The sequence below is a fragment of the Leptonotus elevatus genome, chromosome 6 (assembly GCF_054856555.1).
Source record: "Leptonotus elevatus isolate MCC_2025b chromosome 6, RoL_Lele_1.0, whole genome shotgun sequence".
In the NCBI taxonomy this organism is placed as follows: domain Eukaryota; kingdom Metazoa; phylum Chordata; class Actinopteri; order Syngnathiformes; family Syngnathidae; genus Leptonotus; species Leptonotus elevatus.
In genome coordinates, this window is record NC_141244.1 from 3,116,204 (window position 1) to 3,139,291 (window position 23,088).

A 23,088-nucleotide genomic window follows, 5' to 3' on the forward strand; every position below is an offset into this window, starting at 1 on the left:
GGTACGAAGCGAACCCCACTCGAAGTAAAATAAATAAATAAATAAAAGATTGTGGAGCAAATAAAGACTTCAAAAGAGAGTAATGTTTTTTTGTTTTATTTTCTACCCATACAGAGGAGGCATATGTCAAAATAGTTTGAATGTATGGCATCTTGTATCTGAGTATGAAGTATCTCGAGGCCAGGCTGAGTGTCCTCTTATTTTTGGGAAATGAAAATATGGTCACCTTAGGATACGTTGTACACTCGCCTGCCGACACACCAATTTGTAATTGGTGTGTGCGTCTCAATTTGCGACTGCCTGCCTCCCCAAAACTAGAGCTCACTGCACGTCACTGCTTGTGATTGTGTTTTGCCGCTTTTATGTGTTATTTTTGTACATGAAAGGTTTAATAGTTATATTGTTTGTTGTTTCAATTCATGGATTAAAGTTTTGCTACTTTTGATATTAAAGTATTGTAACTCTGTGACACCCTTAGTAACAAAGGCAGGCAGTTGTGCAGTTGATTGACAATGAGACAGTCAACATAAGATTATGTGGATACTCTTTATTTACAGGATGATTTTGTGAGTCCGGGCCTGGCTCCAGCAATGGACGACTATCTTGTCCACTGTCACCGCTCACTCGACCATTGAAAGGCACGCATAGGACCGCCCCCTTATTTGAATAACATTTTATCTTGACAGAGCGTCTGCAGCATGAAATAAATATGAGCATGATTGATTAATTATATTATTATATAATTAATTCTATGTATAAATTTATTTTTTGAATTTATTTCGACATTTATTATTATATATATTTTTTTAATGTCTGAATTTTGGCAGTTTTGGTCCTCCATAGTAAACTATCAAGGGTGGAAATAATTTTCCATAAGAGGAAATGTTTGGTCCAAACTGTAGAGCGTCACTCACCTGAACCATCATGGTTTCCTTGTATTGCTTCTTCTGCGTGACCTTGATGGGGGGCAGCTTGGAGACAGAGGACACAAGGAAATTCATCAGAATATCCTCACAGTTTGACATCTGGTCCACCATGGTTTTCAGACTGGCCGGAAGGTATGTAGTGTACAGGTAATGGTAGTATCTGAGGACAATGGGACAATAAGAATGGGTTGAGTAGAATGGAACAGTGTCTGAAAAAGTGGGAGTGATGACAGCAGGACTAAGTACTTGTGATAGATGGCAGCTCCAGTTAGCACCATAGAATAGTCGTTGGTCCATTTGGAGGTGTAGCCCCAACGCTCCTTGTTGCTATCCCAGAAGTGGCTGCGAGCTGGGTACCCAACGATGCGATCTGGGAAGCTTCGCCACACTGTGAAGGCAAACTCCACCTAGACGACATGGAGGCATTAAGAAGACTCTTACATTTTGGGAACTGAGTCATTGACAAACTGCACAGGTTTGTTCTTTTTGCTGCCATCAGACACATTCGTATCTGCATACACTGTATACGGTAGGACGCATAGTAGAGTAGCCTTTTCTGTTTGTACATTATTCATTCCTATAGAGCAGTTCAGTACTGTTCTCACACTGAAAGGCAGGCGTTGAAAGGTAATCAGATTTCCCCCCCTCAATGTCGTGATTGTGATTCAAAACGCAATACTTTTTTCCAAGCTCTTCTTCTCATGTACAGTCTCGGCCAAAAGTTTTAAGAATGACACAAATATTAATTTGCACAAAATCTACTGCCTCATTTTTGATAATGGCAATTAGAATGTACTCCAGAATGTTATGCAGTATGCACAGTGATCAGATGAATTGAAATTATTTGCTAAGTCCATATTTGCCATTTATCGGATCATCAAGAACTTCAAGGAGAGAGGTTCAATTTCTGTGAAGAAGGTTTCAAGGCGCCCAAGAAAGTCCAGAAAAGGCCAGGAACGTTTCCTAAAGTGGACTGAGTTGCAGGATCAGGCCACGACCAGTGTGGAGCTTGCTCAAGAATTGCAGCAGGCAGGTGTGAGTGCATCTGCACGCACAGTGAGGCATAGACTTTTGGTGGATGGCCTGGTGTCAAAAAGGGCAGCAAAGAAGCCACTTCACTCCAAGAAAAGCATTAGGGACAGACTGATATTCTACAAAAGATGCAGGGATTGGTCTGCTGAGGACTGGTGTAAAGTCATTTTCTCTGATGAATCCCCTTTCTGATTGGATCTGGAAAAAAGCTTGTCTGAAGAAGAAAAGGCGAGCGCTACCATCCGTCCTCATGTCATGCCAACAGTAAAGTATCCTGAGACCATTCATGTGCGGGGTTGCATCTCAGCTAAGGGACTGGGATTACTCACAATTTTGCCTAAAAACACAGTCATGAATAAAGAATGGTACCTAAACATCCTCCGAGAGTAACTTCTCCCAACCATCCATAAACCGTTTGGTGACGAACAATTCCTTTTCCAGCATGATGGAGCACCTTGCCATAAGGCATAAATGATAACATGGGTCACAGAGAACAACATCAACATTTTGGGTCCATGGCCAAGAAACTCCCCAAACCTTAATTCCATTGAGAATTTGTGGCGGCCGTGGTTTAAGGTGTAGAGACAGTCGTTCAGTAACCAGAAGGTCGGCTGTTTGATCAGCGCTCTCCCCAAGTCATGTGTCGTCGTGTCCTTGGGCAAGGCACTTCACACACATTCCCTCCAGTGCTATTCATACTGGCGTATGGAAGGTGCGAATGTTTGGTGGTGGTTGGAGAAGCCGTAGGCGCACACTGGCAGCCACGCTTCCGTCAGCCTGCCCAGGGCAGCTGTGGCTACTTAAGTAGCTTACCGCCACCACAGTGTGAATGTTTGAGTGCATGAATAATGTATCCATTCCTCTGTAAAGCGTCTTTGAGTGTCTCGAAAAGCGCTATATAAATCCAATGATTTATTATTATTATTATTATAACTTGCGTTCAATCCTCAAGAGGCGGGTGGACAAACAAAAAACAAAAATTTTTGACAAAATCCAAGCATTGATTATGCAAGAATGGGCTGTCAAGTTAATTGACAGCATACCAAAGCAAATTGCAGAGGTCTTGGAAAAAAGGGTAGACACTGCAAATATTGACACTGCATAAATTGCATTTAATTATCAATATATATAATCATGATTGTAATTATATTTCAGTATATCATAGTAAAATCTAACAAAAAAATCTAAAAACACTGAGGCAGTGTCTTACGCGTTAGGCTTATTTTAAAAATCAAGGTGAGTAAACCATGAATTAAGTTCATCTCCTTCAATAGACTTGTTAACGTCCAAACACTTTGACTTGCAGTCTTTTAAGCACTCACTACGACAAAGTTAGGAAATTCTACCAAACAAGTGGCATGAACATAAATCATAAATCAGATTACAACAGCGCAAACAAATCCGTCTCTCACTTCAACTTTTCACATTTAATTAAACAATTACATGTAAACGTTGACTGCACACTAACCCTAACCCTGTATAAATAAATAAAATATAAATATTAGGGGTGCCAAATTAGTGCGTTAATTTAAAGTTCCTTTCATGCCACTATTTTTTTTTTACGCACAGCGAATGACAAACAGCATGTTAAAGAGGACTGTAAAATTGTTAACGACAATTCTAATTGAACAAGTAAAATTGTTTTTGTTGATTAACGACTCATACAGCAAAAGCTGCTGTCAGCCACAGCAACCAGACACTCGCATGCACCCCCAAACTTGCATGTACACAGACATACTACAATATGTTATGGTTGCAATTTATTTGTATGTTCAAATAAGTTTTAAAATGTGTTTTAATAAGTTTGAATGTGTTTAACGTGTGTAGGAGATAAGAAAAATCTCCGTTTATATCGCAGATTTTCAGTTATTCGGCGTGGGTCTGAATGTATCCACCATAATAAAACAAGAGCGTAACCTGCAAATCTTTAACAAGCCCACTCCTTTAACACTGTAGGAAAAAACAACAACATTTGCTGTAGTTGTGGCCTAACCTCTGTGGTGGAGAGCACAGTATCCTCATCGAGACTGAGCACAGCATCAGTGGGGATGGTGTCACATGGAAGGAAGCGGCTGCTAATAACCTGGTGAAATGTGTGAGACAAAAAACAAACAAAACAAAAAAACTTTAGGTCTTAATGGGTTAATGCAGCTTAATTTCACCGAGTCAGCCAAATAAACAAGATGACAATTGGATAATAATGGAGGTACATTTACTTCCCAGGAGAGCCCTACACAAATAAGTACATAATGTGTCATTTGTGCCAGTGGCAACAATGACCTGAATATCAAACAGCAAAATTCCAATTCTTGTTCTGTTAAAGGAATATTAAATAAAAAAAACAATAATACTTGGACACAGTGTAAACATGAATCATGACAACTTTGTACTTGTTTTGTGTTAAACTCTGAATAAAAACAAAACACATGAAAATTAGCTGATTGTGTAAGCCAATTAAAACGGGATGGCAAAGTAGCATAAATCAGTGGTTCTCAACCCTGGTCCTTGGGGACCCTTATCCAGCCTGTTTTCCATGTCTCCCTCAGCCAACAAAGGCGAGGATCGTTCCCAAGCTTCATGCAGAGATTGCTGATTGTTTGAATCACATGTGTTGGCTGAGGGAGACATGAAAAACAGGCTGGATAAGGGTTCCCGAGGACCAGGCTTGAGAACCACTGGCATAAATGACACTTTTCATGGGCACAATACAAAGGAACCTCAGCCTCTGTACACACAATGTAAATACTGCAGTCATAACTAAGTAGAGTGGGATTAGGTTTTACCTTGCTTTCCCCCTCTATAACAATGACAGGAACTGAGGTGACAGGCCAGCGGTACTTAGCGGGAAGAGATTTGTCACAGTTCCACACAACTATCACCTGCACAAAGGAAAGACTGGTTAAGTAAAATAATGCTTTATAAAGTACAGTCTGGAAAATCCTTGTCTAGTGTAGCAATTAATTATGCAGAGATGAAAAACAAAAATTATGAAGCCAGTGATTCCCAAACAAATTCAGGTACTGTAATTTCTCAAACATAAGACATGTTTTGAAAATAAATAAAATATCCTAGGGTCACCACCAGGGTTAGAGGGAAATAAAAAAAAGTGTCCCGATCCTAATACCGCCAATATTTCGTTTTGAGTTTAGTTTTTTTAATTTAGTTTTCAGGGTGGTTCTGTTAGTTTTTATTTTATTTTATTTTATTTTATTTATTTAAAAAAAAAAATGTATTTAAAAAAAAATGCTTAGTTTTAGTTAGTTTCAATATTAGTTTTCGTTAAAAAAAATCTAAATGACTTGTGCGCAATATTTAATAAACATTATTGTAAAATGGAAAAGTAACACCAAGGCTGAGTTGGCAAATTTGTCTCCTACAAGCGACGTCAACTGAAGGTGCTTTTCTATTGGCTGCTGCTAATGTAGCTGTGTGACACACTTTACTCTCACTTAATAGGACATTGCACCTCCTTTTGCAATGAGAACTTCATCCAAACACTTTCTTTAGTGATTTATCAGTCTTTCACATCAACTTTGGGGGAATTTTTGCCACTCTTCCTTGCAAAATAAAGCTAATTGAAAGAGGTTGGATGGGCGTCTAGCATAAACTGCCTGCTTCAGGTCCCGCCACAGTATAATATATAATAATAATAAAAAATATATATATATACACATATATTATATATATATATATATATATATATATATATATTATAATATTATATATATATAATATATATATATGTATTATAATATTATATATATATATATATATATATGTATTATAATATTATATATATATATGAAAATGTCTCCACCCCCATTCTGACTGCTGTAGTAAACATTTGTGATTTCTGTAGTATTTGGCAGTGGTGCACCAGTACAGTGCAGATTAAAATGTGATGATGTAAATGGGTGAATGTGAGGCAAAGTGCTTTGGGAACAATATGGTGTACTTAAAGGCGCTTTATAAAAAGTTGTCAATTTACCATTTACCATATCTGTTATTATGGAATAATAAAATAAATTTAATTGACAAAGATTGAGAAAAATCAATGAAAATACTTCATATAGGCCTGGAAACAATAATAAAGCTTTTATTGTTAAATGTCGCCATAGAATATTGTTGTAAAAAGTATTTGCAGAAGATGTATTGAACAAATTAAAATGTAAACAAGAGCTGTTCAAAAACGCAGTCAATAATTATTCTGTGAAGCGAGTGCAGATTTACAAGATTTTTGTTTCTTTCTGTAAAATATCAAAAGAACGTCAAAATATCATTCGAGTTTTTAAAAATAAAAATAAAAATCGAGATACAGTGGTACCTCGGAGTGTTCAAAGTCCGAATTGTTCAACCTCGGAAAAAAAAAATTCCTATAGGAAATAATGTAAATGCAATTAATCAGTTCCCAAGCTCCAAAAACAGAAAATTCCTATTTTAATTTCTATTTATGTTTTTTACATTTACAGTACAGTATTTAAACAATAAAAATTCCTTACCTTACCTGTTGTGGTGTGATGTGATGGCATCAGTGTATAATGAATGTTATGTTAATGCTAGCTTTAGTTCAGTGCTTTTGTGCAGTTTGTGTATTTTACATTGGGCATATTGTTAGACTACTAAGCGGTCCTTGCGTGCGTTGTTTAACGTCAGGCACGTTGTTAAACAGCTAAGTGGGGTCCTCGTGCCAGTATTTACAGAAGTAGTCACGGTAGTTATAACTGTGCGACAATTTCCTTCCTAATTCCACTGTGTTTCGTAGCACTGTATGTTTTTCTTTGCTGCCACTGGCACTGTTGTCTTTCTTTGGGCCCATGGCGAAGAACATTTGTGGAATAATCAAAATGCACTCACGAGTATGGAGCACCTCCGGGGGTATTCACGATCTGACTGGAAATGAGCAGTGCATCGTCTTAACTACCGCAACGTGAGCATTCGGCATTGTTCGGCTTCACTCGGCTACCCATTTTCAAGGTATGTTTGTCTTAGCTTGCTTTGCTTGAGTGTTCAACCTAAAAATATGAGTTCAAACTCAGAGGCATTTTTTACTCCGATTTTTTGGTTGAATTCCGAATTGTACGAGTTCCAGGACGTTCAAACTCCGAGGTTCCACTGCATTTTATTTTGGCCCATATCGTCACTACCCATTTCTCTTCCTCTCAGCATGACTGACCTGTATGGGTTCACCTGGGTAAGACGTAAGTGAAGTGGTTTTGTCTCTGTTTTTGTCAGTGATGTACAATTTCTTCACTAAAACCCTCTCATTTCATTGGTCCATTTCAGTGGTTAGTTTAGCTACCAATTTGTCCTACCTGATCCTACTTGACAGTTTGTTTTAAGCAATGCAGCTCAGGGTTCGCTTACTTTTGCACCTACATGAATTTACCCAAAAGTCTTTTTAGTGAAGTTTTAACTACAAAATTGATTTAAAAAAGAACATTGCATTGAATTGATAAACCTACACGTGTTATTTCATATAAAATGTAATGGTTCAGACTCAAAACAACAAAATCAGGTTGAAACAATTGGAAAGTCCAAATTGCTCAAGAGGTTCAGAAACTTTTGAACAGCACTGTATCTGTGTGTGTGTGTGTGTGTGTGTGTGTGTGTGTGTGTGTGTGTGTGTGTGTGTGTGTGTGTGTGTGTGTGTGTGTGCGTGCGTGTGCGTGTGTGTATGTACGTACAACACGCTATTAGATTAATTTATTATGCTGCAAATTAACACATACAAAAAATTAGCGCAATTAACTCTTGACCGCCATAAACGTTATAAAACGTTTAGTAAAAACATACGGAAGGGCGCCGAGGACGTTAAAAGACGTTCACTATGTTTTTTTTTTGTTTTTTTTGGAAACGGGTGGAGGAAAGCCTTGGGCAGCTATGCTGAAAGTATCAAGCAGATCTAGTTAGTATAATGACTCGTTTTGGCCCCTAGATGGCAGCGATGACTCTCTTTGCACAAGGTTGGATGGGCCGCCCACCGTGGGCGTCAGTAGAAGACGTGAGGCGGAGCTAGAGTGTTGAGGGGACAATGGCTGATGAAGCCACAATGGCGACCGGTTGCAAGCAGCTCACGCTTGAGCATTTTTTTCAAAGACGGAAAGCATCGATCAATACTAAAAAGCGCATTGATGTCGACGATGATGATGACTCCGAGCTTGACGCCAAAGTTGGAAGCCTTGACGCGACCGTTATGATCACGTAGTAAGCCTCACCGGCTAGCGCTGCGAACGCCGGAAAACGCGCACAATAACCGACCGGGTACTTCTACACAATCGGACATTCGATCGGGCGATGGAGAGTTGTCGAAAAGCATCGACCAATGCACATTGATGATGATGATGATGGTGAATCCCGAGGTTGACGCCACAGTTGGACGCCACAGTTGGACGCCACAGTTGGACGCCACAGTTGGACGCGGCCTTTATTCTCACGTCATAATGCATCACCGGCTAGCGCTGCTAACGCCGGAGCTGCACATGCGGACATTTTGTCGGACAATGAAGAGTACCCCGAGTCCAATGCATATTCATCGGAGGAGCGGGTACAGTCTGATCACGGAGAAGACACTGTTTCTGGACTACGATGCCAGCATGAATGGAGTGGATAAGATGGATCAGAACATCTCTTACCACCCGGTATAGCAACTGAAGGACATGAGGAAGCCAGACGTAACACCACCGTAACGTAACCGTAGCATGATCCTGATATTAGACTTGATGGCAACACACACTGCAGCATATACTTGCTATTCCCCGGAAAAAACGGCCTGCAAGAAAGTGTAGCTTCTGCACGCGAAGAGGCAATCGCAGTGAAACGAATCTGTTTTGCAAATCATATTGCGTCTCCTTGCACGCAGGGGAGTTACACAAAAAGAAAAACTGTCGTTGAAACATCCACATATTTGTAAATAGCACCACAGTTGCACACATTTGTAAATAGTTTGCCAAATTGTTGTCAAATTGTTACACTGTTGAATGTAAATAAACGTATTTTGCTATCAAAAAAAACTTTTTCATTCTTGGTGGTAGTGTTTTATAGAAGTAAAGCACTATTTAGGTGTTTGTGGCATCATTCATGGACAAAAAGAAGTGTAAAATTCACTAGAGTGCATGAAATAATATCGTTTCACTAAAAGCTTGATTTCTCTGTATTTTAGTCCAAAACAAGCGAAATCGGATGAAACTAACCATTTTCTATTGTTGATTACTAAAGAACGGAATAAGGTAGAAACTTTTTTTTTCTGATGAAAGATGAAAGTTCAATCTTTCATTTGGTAGTATGTGTGTTTCCATAGTCCAAACATAACATTTTCTGTGGACCTTGAAAGATCAGTCAAAATGCTTAAATCGGCTGGCACTGACGGCATCCCTTTTCTGAAAACGTCTGACAGTCAAAGAGTTAAAGTCCCACAGCCAAGCCATTTGGATTTTCTACATAGGATACCCAAAGGGCAGCCCAGTGGCCTCGTTTTAAATTTTACTTATATTTATGTATTTATATCTATATTTTTTGTCGTTAAAATATTTCAGTTATATTTAATGTACTGTATTTAATTATTGAATTATGTTTTTATACCTGTTTTTATTTTCACTTTCATTTATTAATTTAATATTTATTTTGGCATTGTTGGTCCTCCATATGCATGCAGTCATTGCCTAGATAATACATTTGCAAAGATTAGCATGTAATGTAATATATAAACATCACTTTCCCACCAGAACATCACCATATAACAGTAGATAAAATAAATGCTTGACAGAAACATGCTAATAGACTAATTCTAATTTATGTTGTCAAGACACAATGATAAATTAATTAATTGGTTTGCCTCACCTGTGCACAGTACTGTGATTTGGCCACAGCTGCCAGCAGCTTCATGACTGGCTGGGACTGTGAGACCAGTGGTGTCACTACGTGAATGACAGCTGTAAACTTGGGGTATGCCATGATACCTGGAAAAGAGCAAAGATGTGGCCAAGGGGAGAAAATAAGCGATCAAATTCCAAGTACAGCATAATGATAAGTGTGTGGATATCTTTTAGTGTACATTGGTCTCATCAGGACGACAATCGAAAAAGAAAATGGCTCAAAAGGGGATGTGTAATTCTCTCTGTCGTCTCTAGGTGCACCATATCTGTTTAATTAATTTGAAGAGGCAAACAAATGGCAAACTGCAGTAATCAATCGCTAAAATGGAGCTACGCTTAGAATTTTGTGATGGATGAGATGAAGAATAAATAATTCATTAAAACACACACAAAATTCAGACTGGACCTTATAACATTATTACTATTCCTACTAACATACAGATTCAATGCAGTATCTAAACTATAACTATTTCCGCAAAGGAAATGAAAATACCTAAAGAAAAACATGCAGCATCAACTAGATTAAGAAATGATAAGTGTAAAGTGTAATTAATAAATGAGGATCATATGTAGTTTTACAGGGTGGCAGGGTGTGGCACCTGCCAACCATACCAAATCCCTTGCCAACCCACATGCCCCCCCTGTTGCAAATAACTACATCAATACTAAATTCAAAATGTTATTATAAATGTTCCTTAGTTTCTCCATAGTGTGTATAAAAAGTGTGTTTAGAATTTATTCCCTTTTTCCAAGAAAAAATGGCTCAGTTCAATGTGCCACAAATAGCAACACTCCAAAAGTTACGTGCCTGATCCCGCTGCAATGTTTACTGAGCCATGGCGCCAGGATAGCAGCGGCAAGCTAAGGATTTTCTCAATTCAGAGCAAATTAGTGTTTATAGTAGTGAATTCACATCTCACTTTGATGAAAAGGACATTGTGACATTGCAAGCTGGACAACTTGGATATTACATTTTCCGTATATCAAGCGGCGCGACTCAGGACTATCGCAAAGGCTGAAGAGGAGAAGTTTTACAATGGTGAGTTGAGCTCTTACTGGCAAGATAAACCAGTTTGCCTCAGAGTCAGGGTTTGCCTGGCTGGCTGGCGGCTGCTGGGCGGGCAGCGGCAATGGGGGACCCGGCGGCAGGCTAGGGTCATGCTCGTCCACATGCTACACAGGCCCCGGCAGAGTAGCTGCTGTCGACTGTCGACTTCTAACATCAACACTATGCCACCTCGAAATTATATTTAATTGCCTATTAAGGACGCTAAGAAAGTTAATTAGTCTGTTAATTAGTCTGTCATTGTATGATACGAGTCATACGACACAAGTCTGCCACGTTAGCAATGAGCCACTAACGGGAGCGTAAACACATGACAGCGTTTGGCAAGGCAAACTGCAAATACTGTCAGACATTTTAAACTCAGACAGAAAAAAGTCCAACAATATATTAATCGTTAATAATTGCAAATAACTTAATGTAAGCTTTCTATCAATCTATAAAAGCTGGCATACATTAAGAAGAATGGTGGGTGTGATATCACTGTTTTGTTTTTTACTTAATTACAATCAATGGTCCAACTAGACACTTTTGTTTACAATACCAAATCATCTACTAGGCTTTCATTCTCCATTCAAGTTGTTGGTATGTCAATGAATCAAAAATAAAGAATAAACCTGCTGTTTTATATCATTCTTATAACATTTACCATAAAAAATAGGAGCACCTTTACTATAGTCCCTTTTCAAAAGGCATTAAACAAAACATTGAAGGGGAAGTACACAGTCACAGTATAGCAGTTTTATCTCATCTTCATCAGTTACCCGAGTTTACATATTATACCCCATGCAATGTGCTCACATACTCCTGGTTGGGAAACACTGCATCGGACGACCTAATTAAAAGTAATATTGCCTGGGGGCGGCTGGGGCTGGGTTGGGGTGGATGGCGGGGGTGGATGGGGGCGGTGGCTGTGGACCGGTGGGGTGCCTGGCGGGCCTGCAGTGCCCCGTCCTGCTGCGTTGGGTTGGGGGCGCGGGCCGTGTTGGGGTGGGGGGCGCTCCTGCTCCTGGGTTTGCTCTCCGGCCGGTGGCCCTGGCGGGGCCCGGGGGTCGTCCTTTGGCGCTGCCGCGGCCTGGGGGGCCCTGAGGTGTTACGCTTGCTCTGTCCTGGCGGGGGTCGACGGCTCCCCTCTTTGGTGGAGATTTTCATGCATGCCAGATCCACCACACCACTTCCTTTCCTCAGTCTCTCCTTAGGTCTCCCTGATTTGTTGGAATTTAGATGTTTCTGGGGTTGGTGAAGAACTCTGGTTGGTGGCCTGGTGGGTGGTGTCTGGTCGGTGCTGGATTTCACCTTCCTTTGTTTTCTTTGGTCCTTCCTCGGGTCTCCTGACGGCGGTGTTCGGTTTAGGTGAACGGTATGGGATTTTTTTATACACACACGCACGCACGCACGCACGCACACACGCACGCACATACATACACATACTCACCCACATACAAAAAAAAAAGAAAAAAGAAGAAGAAAAAAAAGCAATGATGATGACATTACCGAATGAACAATACTGAGCTCTTTAAAAAAAAAAATAATAATAATAATAATAATATTGAAGGGCCAGATTTGACTGATGCTAGGCATGCTCAGAGCTGCCCCCTCTGCATTGAACAAACTAATGTTCATAAAACCAAAGCCTCCCCCCCCCAAGTAAAATTAAATAATTGACCTGTTTTGGTGCAAACAAATCTTCGAGTAAAATAATTTGCAGCTCCTGTATATGTTGAGTCGCTGTCATTCTTTACGTCATCTGAAAGTACGCTATGCAAATTGAGACAACTATAAATGAGCAAATACGGTCAAGCTGGATCTCCCTCCAAAAAGGTGTGCCAAAACCTGTGTGGTGCGACCAACTGAAAAAGTTGGTAGCACCAGTGCTACCAGTGCAAAAGTTAGTGTAGAGCCTTGAATATTTTTTCTTTGCACTATTTTGCACCAGAATGCTGACTTTTAATTTTGATTAGAGATTTAGGAAATGCTCAACTCTCTTTTGGTATTTAATGTACCATCAACCAACACGTCTGCGGTGTGGGCACATTTCAATTTATATTGTGCTTGGTTAAAATGCCAGTGCTAAATAAATATTATTATGTTATAATAATATTATAATTTTAATTAATTATAATAAATGCAATTACAGTAAAAATTGGCATCGGTTTTTTTCTGCGTTTCGGTTTTCGGCCAAGCATTTTTCATTTCGGTGCATCCCTAGTATACAATATTTTTATTTTACTTTTTACTAATTTAATTTCTCACTGCCCTTTTCAGTCATATTTAAAACTGAATTTAAGGATTCACAGAATTTTATTTTCTTCAAAATTCAAGGATACCAATATATCCAAGGATTTTTTTTGTCCTACCAATACACATTTCCACATAACAGCACAAAATAGAATCCCTGAGGTCCCAGGTTAGCCCACTAAGTCTCCAGCCTTTTGAAAATAACACAAGATAAAATAAATATGATAAAGAGGGTAATGTAATGCTTAAGTGGCGGCCGTGGCTCAGGGTGTAGAGACGGTCGTTCAGTAACCAGAAGGGTGGCTGTTCGATCCCCGCTCTCCCCGAGTCATGTGTCGTGTACTTGGGCAAGATACTTCACACACATTGCCTCCAGTGCTACTTACACTGGTGTATAAATGGTGCAAATGTTTGGTGGTGCTCGGAGGGGCTGTCGGCGCACACTGGCAGCCACTCTTCCGTCAGCCTGCCCCAGGGCAGCTGTGGCTACTTAAGTAGTTTACCGCCACCAGAGTGTGAATGTGTCAGTGCATGAATAATGTATCCATTCCATTGTAAAGCGTCTTTGAGTGTCTAGAAAAGCGTTATATAAATCCGATGCGTAGTTATTGTTATTATTATTATTATTATTATGTTTAAAAATGAAGAATGAAAATGCAAGAGGATTGAATTCCATATATTTATAAGGTTATGTTATATTTGACACAAAGAATAGTGTTCAACTGAAGGGATGAATGGGCGTTTGGCTATGATCATAGTTTTGAGTGGTTGAGTTTTAGAAATGGAAAAAAAAAAAAGTTTTTAAATCAATGAATAATTGGTTTATTAATCGTGATTTCAATCTCATTCAATATAAAGATTAAGGGTGTTAGAAAAAATTTATTCGGTAATATATCGCGATTATTACAGTGTGTAATTCTCGAATCGATTCGATATGCGGCCGAATCGATTTTTAAACTCCTTTTTTTTTTATCGGAATATTCAACAAACGTCTTACTTAGGGTTAGGATTCACACATTAAGCTTGGAAGAATGTTAAATTAATAGAACATTAAGCCTTAATATTTAATTTCAGTGCTGTTCAAACATGAAACAGACTGCAACCTGCAGTGGCTCAGTTATAAGCCTGAATTTTCAGATAAATAAATACATTTTCATACAAATCTTACAGTGTACATGTACAAGTTTACTGATTAGTATTTTCTGAATTTGAGTTAACTCTTTGACTGCCAGACGTTTTCAGAAAAGGGATGCCGTCAGTGCCAGCCGATTTAAGCATTTTGACTGATCTTTCAAGGTCCACAGAAAATGTTATGTTTGGACTATGGAAACACACATACTACCAAATGAAAGATTCATCTTTCATCAGAAAAAAAGAGTTTGTTTCTACCTTATTCCGTTCTTTAGTAATCAACAATAGAAAATGGTTAGTTTGACCCAATTTCGCCTGTGTTGGACCAAAATACGGAGAAATCAAGCTTTTAGTGAAACGATATTATTTCATGCATTCTAGTGAATTTGACACTTCTTTTTGTCCATGAATGATGCCACAAACACCTAAATAGTGCTTTACTTCTATAAAACACTACCACCAAGAATGAAAAAGTGTTTTTTGATAGCAAAATACATTTATTTACATTCAACAGTGTAACAATTTGACAACAATTTGGCAAACTATTTACAAATGTGTGCAACTGTGGTGCTATTTACAAATATGTGGATGTTTCAACGACAGTTTTTCTTTTTGTAACACTCTCCTGCGTGCAAAGAGACGTAACAGCATTTGCACAACAGATTGCCTCTTCGCGTGCGCCACTTTCTTGCAGGCCGTTTTTTTCCGGGGAATAGCAAGTATATACTGCAGTGTGTCATCAAGTCTAATATCAGGATCATGCTACGGTTACGTTACGGTGGTGTTACGTCTCGCTTCCCCGTGTCCTTCAGTTGCTATACCGAGTGGTAGATGTTCTGATCCATTTCATCCACTCCATTCATGGTGGCATCGTAGTCCAGAAACAGTGTCTTCTCCGTGATCAGACTGTACCCGCTCCTCCGATGAATATGCATTGGACTCGGGGTACTCTTCATTGTCCGATCGAATGTCCGCTTGTGCAGCTCCGCGTTTTCCGGCCTTAGCAGCGCTAGCCGCGCTTTGCCGGTGGGGCTTACTACGTGTTCATAACAGTCACGTTGGCGTAGAGCTCGGAGTCATCTTCATCATCATCATCAATCTGCATTGGTCGATGCCAACTCTCCATCGCCCGATCGAATGTCCGATTGTGTAGAAGTACCCGGCCGGCTATTGTGCGCGTTTTCCGGCCTTAGCAGCGCTAGCCGCGCTAGCCGCGCTTAGCCGTGAGGCTTACTACGTGTTCATAACAGTCACGCCAAAGCTTCCAACTTTGGCGTAGAGCTCGTTGTCATCATCATCGTTGACATCAATGCGCTTTTTAGTATTGATTGATGCTTTCCGTCTTTGAAAAAAATGCTCAAGCTGAGCTGCTTGTAACCGGTTGCTTGGTCAAGCCATTGTGGCTTGGATCAGCCATTGTCTCCTCAACACTCTAGCTCCGCCTCACGTCTTCTACTGACGCCCACGGTGGGCGGCCCATCCAACCTTGTGCAAAGAGAGTCATCGCTGCCCTCTAGGGGCCAAAACGAGTCTTTGACTAATCAGATCTGCCTGATACTTTCAGCACAGCTGCCCAAGGCTTTCCTGCACCCGTTTTTGAAAAAAAAAAAAAAAAACATAGGGGACGTCTTTTAACGTCCTCGGCGCCCTTCCCTAGGTTTATGCTAAACGTTTTATAACGTTTATGGCAGTCAAAGAGTTAAAAAATAAAATAAAAACCACAATAATAAATTTATAGATTCGCATCAGGATTAATCGGTATCTAATCGAATCGTGACCTATGAATCGTGATATGAATCGAATCGCCAGGTACTAGGCAATTCACACCCCTAATAAACATGATTATTATTTTTCCCATAATCATCCAGCCCTAGTTTGCAGCGGAGGCAAATGTGGATTCAGGTGCGATACTTGACTCATTGAGACATTTTCATCAGTAAAAAGTTAATATTTTGTATAGAATTAATTCGATAACTTCATAATTTTTATGTATAATTAATAGGCTAAAAAACATATTTTTCCACTTGCTGTCGACCTAAGATGACATCACCTGTGTTGAGGAAATAGGTAACGACCAATCACGGCTCACCTGTTTTCTGGGTTTGGTCAGCAAACAGAGCCATGATTGGTTTTTACTAGGGGTGTGAATTGCCTAGAATCGAATCGATTCGAGAATTGCGCGCTGTAATATCGCGACATATTGCCGAATCGATTTTTTCTAACACGCCTAGTTTTTACTTGTGTCCTCAGCACAGGTGACGTCATCTTCAGTCAACGCAAGTGGCAAAAATATTTTTTAAATGTATTAATTGTTCATGAAAAATAATGAAGTTATCACACAATTATATAAAAAATAGTATATTCTTACTGATGATAATGACTCAATGAGTTAAGTATCCCTTTAATTCCAATGTTAGCAATATGCCTCATAATTGCCCAATTAACAAAGCACACATGTAATATAGGGCTGGCCTAATTGTTGAAGTTAAATTATTATAAGAGTATAGTACATAACTTGGATTCTCACATTCAATAGGTGCCACAACCTAGCTGTTCAAGTATACTGATTTGTACGTCGTGCATCAACAATCTACTCACCAAGCTTAGCGTAGTAAAAAGGGAAGTCTCCAAGGTATGTAGAGTATTGGGGCAAGGCGAAAAGAGCACCAGGCAGACTGTTCCACATGAGGTTACTCCTTGAGTTGTGCTGTACCACCCGGTCCTGGATGATCTGCATAAACAAAGGACAGAGACAGATGGATTGTATTTAAGATTTTATTATGAGGCAATTATGGCTTCTCAGCGAGAAGAAATCACAGCCTTTGTCTACATCACTTGAATGAAACCATTCTACAGAATACAAAGAACTAATGTGTGCTGTCACACCTCTATGCAACTTAAGATGAATGCACAATCACTTTTTTTTAAAGTTATTTCATTGTTTCCTTAGTGCTCTTATTTCAGGATGTCATGCAACATTTTCTATTAATAGCCAGCCCTTTAAATAAACTTACTGATTGAAATGCAGCACTCCCAAAATGTGTATTTCTGTTCATCCTATTGTCTACAATTATTAAGGTTCAAAGTTACATAAATGATATTTCTTAAACAAATACTTTACTTAATGTGACAACCTTGCTTTATAACACTCTCACCGCCGTCAGATATATAAGCAAAAGCAATGTGAGTACATCGTTATATACTTCAAGTACAACTGAACTCACTGTTTATATTGTTACAGTAAATACTTCAATAAAGTACAACTAAACTCAGCTTTGCTCCACTCACTGCCTTTTTTAATCCATACGCTAGCACTAGCATGCATAATAGCGTATGTTTTAGCATAATAGCATGCTAACATATGCTTTGACCTAGCGTATGTTTAACCGTGCCTGCGCCCAATAGTGCGGTGCGCCTAATGAGTGTTTTTAAGTCAGAAATAGCACCCGTAACTGAGACTGCGTCGTGAAAATACGGTAATTATAAATATGTAGCCAATGGCTCAGCCTTAAGTTTCCTTTTAAAGATGGGTAGAGATTGGGTGGTTTTAGGGTGTGTATGAAGCTGGTTCCAAATCTGTGGGCCACAACATGCAACACTTAAGCTGGTTGTCTTGAGTCTTCGCTTTCCCCCCAGCAATGACACCTTTGTACCTGGTGTTATGTCCATGTTGGGAGGAGCATGTTGGAATAAGCTCGCTGAGGTTAGGGTTCAAATTATTAACTATTTGATACATTAAACATGCGTTATGGTACATACTGAGCTCAGGGAGTCTTAATAGTCCATGATGATGCAAAAGTGGGCTAGAGGGGGCATTGCATTGCATTGGAAAAAATACGTACCACTTTCTTTTGCAGAGCTTGGAGTTTTTTTTTGTAAATTTGGGAAAAGTGTTGTACCAAATTGCATTGCAGTAAAGCAGATGTGGTTTCAAATAGAGTTTTGTATTCTGCATGGTTTTGTTACGATGTCGGTTTTGTCTAAATTTTAATTTGTCTTTTCACTTGCACTGTCCCTCCAGAAGTTTTTTCTTTTGATATGTTTTTCTGAAGGGAGTGGAATCTTGTACAAGCCCTCTCATCTTCATTCCCTCCATGCACTTCTTTTAGAGTCTGCTACATTAATAAACAAACAGTAAACAAACATACCTCCAATGTGGTCAAAACAATTTTCTCCACAGAGTTGAAGTAGGCCTCCCACAAGAATTGGGTGTGCTGTCTTAGGGAGAGAATCTTATCTTGGTGAATGGAGCGAACTGTTGAGGGAACCTATGATACAAGCAAAAAGACATTGGCTTAATAACAATGAGAAACATCATTGTGTATGTAAATATTTACCTGAAGAAGTAGCCTTTCATCACCAATCACAGCAGCAGTGTTCCAGTCAATGATCTCAGAAAAAGGCAGCTCCCAGCCATTACTTAGCATCACTGGGACACAGGCTGCCTGTAATGGATGTACACAAGGCCAAATGCTCAAGAGAAAAAAAACAAGAAAAAAAAACACGGTGCTATATATTTGTAAAAGAGACATTAAATGTTTAAACCAGGGGTCACCAAACTTTTTCATAGTGAGAGCTACTTCTTGGGTATTGATTAATGTGAAGGGCTACCAGTTTGACACACACTTACGAAATAAGTTTGCTCAAATTACAACCTGATGTGTATTGTGATGTGTATTGCGCACAAGTATGAAGGCAAAAGGCCTTGTTATACTTCTGCGTCAGGCTACAGCGGAGACATTACGACGGAGCCACGCTCGTGCGTTTGCCTTCATACTTGTGCGCAATACAGATCAGGTTCTGCAGCAGTTTCACTCAAAGTCGGGGTGTCGCTACAGCTGCTATTGGCTAGGATGCCACACAGTGGAGATTCCTCTGCATTTTATAACCAATTCAAAAAGTCGTTTTTCGTTTCAGGAACAAGAAACAAAGTTGGCTCATCACCATGGCAATTATTTAGTGCCAATTTGCAACGGTGTCGGATGTAAACTCGCCAAAACACAACAGCCCAGTGCTTAGCGAACACAATACCCCCCCCCCCCCCTTAAACTTGGGTTTTGTTTTTATTGCCAGGCAAAAAATATGACATAAGACACAGAATACACCTGACGACACAACAATGGAAGTGCCAACACCACCACAAGAAGACGAAGAAGTGGAGTGCAAAAAACATCAATATCGCGATATCTGAATTTGACCAGTCCGCCTCTAACTAAAATGTGCACCGCCATCCACTAGTTGAACATTATTGAGAAGTAATTACAATTAATTAACTACAAATATATTGAGTTCGCTTATTTTGCTGCATAAAAAAATATATAATTTGTTCAATAGATGATAAAAATATAATTTCTTTAGGTACATATTAAATATTGCAATGATATTGATATGACTGTATTCAGCAACTTTGCATATTGCATGATTTTCCAATATCGCGCAGAACTTGTTCCTGAAGTTTCATTAAAATGTCTGTAGGAAGAGTCTGAACCCTGAAGTTTGAGCTTGACAGTAGGGAAATGAAGAGCTCCTGAAGAATGACAACATTAACATTGGACTCTCATAATTTGAAGTTTCAATAGCTGTTATGGCCTGTTTGGCAGCATACCGTATACATTTTGTAAAAATATATATATTTTTTTTTACTACCTGTAAGTTTACACCTTTACTGAACTTATTTTAATGTGTCTTTCAAAAAGGATCATTGAAAATTGGAAAAGTAAAAAGTGTCACACACTGTATTCGGAACAACCTGTAAACAAAAACCACAATAAAATAGTATTGCAGTTACAGTGCCAATGCAGTACATGACACATTTATGGTTTCAAGATTAAAGTGCCGAAGTGCACACACTGCACATTTGTCCATCATTGACCATGAAGACCCACAGCTTCAGAGTACTGTACTCACAATGATGTATTGAGAGTGTAAGTGTAAGGTTCCCCAGATAAAAATATATTACACATTTTGTGTTTCTAATTTACACTTTATGATGCATTATCAATCAACAAACAGCAAATTATACATTGTGTTTTTAAATCAAATTAATCGTCCTCAGTTACAGTGCATCTTTGCAGTTTTTATTTAGAGTTTTACACACAGCAGGCATGGTAGGCTGCTGTTGTGGAGCCATCCGTCGCCGTGACGTCCATCTCAGCTGTACTCTCTGTCCTTTCACATATTGTTTTCCTTTCTGGCATTGCGTCCCGTCTCTCTATGTTTGATGACACGGATCTAGAAACGATGCCCAAATCTGGATTTGTTTACCTGATAAATTGTAACAGACAAAACTCAAGATTATTGACTGTAAAAACTTGAAACAATCAAATCCATCAATCTTTATGTAGTTATGGAAAAACAATATGACCATCCATGTTTCTACAGTTTCTTGTTAATTTTAAAGGTTTAGTACAACTAAGGGTAACTACTTCATAACTGAGGGAGTATAGTCAGAAGCCCTTTGCAATAATCAAGTCTACTGGAGAAAAAAGCATGAATAAGGTTCTTCTGGTATGCTTGGAGCATGCAACCCTTCTGTCTGGCTATATCTTTTAGGTGGTAAAAGGCTGCTTTAGTGATTGGTTTGATATGGCATTTGTGTGCACAGGTATAAACAAAATTAGCTCATAAATTGAATTTTCCATGATTTTCCTAACTAATTACCAATATCCCTTACATTCTTACATCAGTAACTATGACATTGAGTTAACAGTGCTTTTGGGCATTCCATGTTTTTCTTTTACGTCTGTTAGTTACACGATATGCCTTTGGTGGCACAAGGCACTAAAATGTACAAGTGTCTATAACAAATTCAAAACAAGAACAAATATTAAGCAAAGGTGTGTTACAATTATAGGTGTAAATTTGTGGAATAATTTTGAAATCAACCCGAAAAGGTGTGAATCACAGGTTGTGTTTAAAAGGATGTATAAAAACAAAGTAAAACAACAATATTTAAATCAGGTATAAGTCAATACAAATGTAGAAAATAGAGTGCAATTAAAAATGTATGTGTAAGCCTTTGTGCTGATTTATATATCTGCAAAAATGTTAGCTTAACTAAATGCACAATGCTGTTGGCATATCTATGCATGTATAAGTGCAGTTTTTTATGTGTAAGTTTGCGGGGTTTTTTGTTTTTGTTTTTGTAAGGGGGTAGGACTCGACATTTTTTTTTTTTTTTACTTCTTCCTACTACTGTTCAATAAACAAAATAAAGAAAAGGGGTGGTGTTTTTTCTTCTTCATCATTACTATGCACTACAATGCCAATGTAGTGTATGTACTATAACATACAATTTTACAGCTTGTCTTGAAAGCCTGTGTTTGATAGTGGCACGGTTAAAAGATGCAGACATTTTATATTACTTACCGTAATGAAAATGTTGGAAGTAGTCTTCGATTCGAAAGTGAGTTTCTCCCCCCCCCCCCCACCACCATTTGATGCCGTCATCCAACATCCACCTGAGCGCTAAAAGTTGTCTTCCCTCCTTCTTCCGCTAAGCAGGAAAGCAGTTAGGAGCTGCTTCACCCAGTAACATAAGGTTTTACCAGACATTTACTAAAATTCTACTGAGTAAATAAAAGTAACCAGAGATGCAGATAACAATTCAAGCAGGAAAGGACAGAGTGCTAGTAAACTACAAAAAATGGCAGAAACGTCCATGATGCAACGCGGCGTGACAACATGCTGATTGGATATTAAACAGCCAATGGGGATTTGCCCTGCTGCCCGACAATTGTGGCACAATTGTTACGGCTCAACTCTGGTATCATAAGCGTGAATTTTGCACACATTTGCACCTACGGAACACATTTTGCACGTACAGAACACATTTTGCACGTACGAAACACATTTTGCACGTACGAAACACATTTTGCACGTACGAAACACATTTTGCACGTACGAAACACATTTTGCACGTACGAAACACATTTTTTGCACGTACGAAACACATTTTTTGTACGCAGGCACCACCCTGTTGTGCACAGTATTTCCCATTACGCTTGCATAATTGTGGCACACATCTAACGCCATACATCTATGGCATTCAAGATTTGGAGACGTGTGCGCCGCACCCGGCCACGAGTGACGCAGTACTTTATTTTCACGTGATGTACGCCGGTCATCAACGCAAGCGCAAATGCAGAAGTACAAACCAGGCTAAAGGCACGAGCGTGGCTCTGCCGTAACATCTCCACCATAGCCTGACGCAGAAGTATAACGAGGCCTTTACTTTTCAACTAATGTGGGTTAATCTCATCTGATGTTGGTTAACATCAACAGACATGAAAATCACGCACTTTGGGCGATATACGCCGTTTAGAAACCAAAATATGTGACCTACAACATGAATCGTGAAGACCCGTGTGTGTGTGTTGGTGGGGAGTGCTACGTATGTCGAAGCTAACAGTTGGAAGCCACTGCACCGTCGAACCTAAGTCAAGTGTCAAGTGTCACCATCCAGTCACCACTTGGGAGTTCAAATGTTCACATACATCTTAAAAGTCAAACAATGTCAAACTTTTCCTTTCAACAAAATTATGCATGATGTAATAGCTTCTTGTACTTACCCATGATCCAGGGCACTTTGAGTGCGCACTCGTTGCCTTTTGCTTTTCTGTCATTCACGAGGTCATTTTCGTGCGAGAAGCCTCAATTGACTTTTTCAGCTTTTTTATTTTATCTGTTTGTAGCTCTGGTTTTGGGGGGCAATCTTGCAGTGGCACTCCTCATAACGGCGTTTTGCTTTCACCTTTTTGTCAGAGCCATTCTCACAAAAATATATATAGTTGGCGTTGTGCTCGAAGGAGGTAAGCTAAACATATTT

At 39.2% G+C, this 23,088-nt stretch overlaps 1 protein-coding gene across 1 annotated transcript in view; it reads right to left on the reverse strand.

Annotated features, from left to right (window-relative positions):
* LOC147171801 (exostosin-1-like) overlaps positions 1 to 23,088 on the reverse strand; it is a 35,993-nt gene that overhangs the window by 3,693 nt on the left and 9,212 nt on the right. The window contains exons 3-10 of the mRNA XM_086079603.1: positions 18,599 to 18,706; positions 18,410 to 18,529; positions 16,860 to 16,992; positions 9,795 to 9,913; positions 4,742 to 4,837; positions 3,952 to 4,041; positions 1,173 to 1,333; positions 915 to 1,086 (exon numbers count right to left, since the gene is read on the reverse strand). Coding sequence (XP_085935729.1) covers positions 915 to 1,086; positions 1,173 to 1,333; positions 3,952 to 4,041; positions 4,742 to 4,837; positions 9,795 to 9,913; positions 16,860 to 16,992; positions 18,410 to 18,529; positions 18,599 to 18,706 — 999 coding nt within the window. The remainder of the gene's footprint in view (positions 1 to 914; positions 1,087 to 1,172; positions 1,334 to 3,951; positions 4,042 to 4,741; positions 4,838 to 9,794; positions 9,914 to 16,859; positions 16,993 to 18,409; positions 18,530 to 18,598; positions 18,707 to 23,088) is intronic.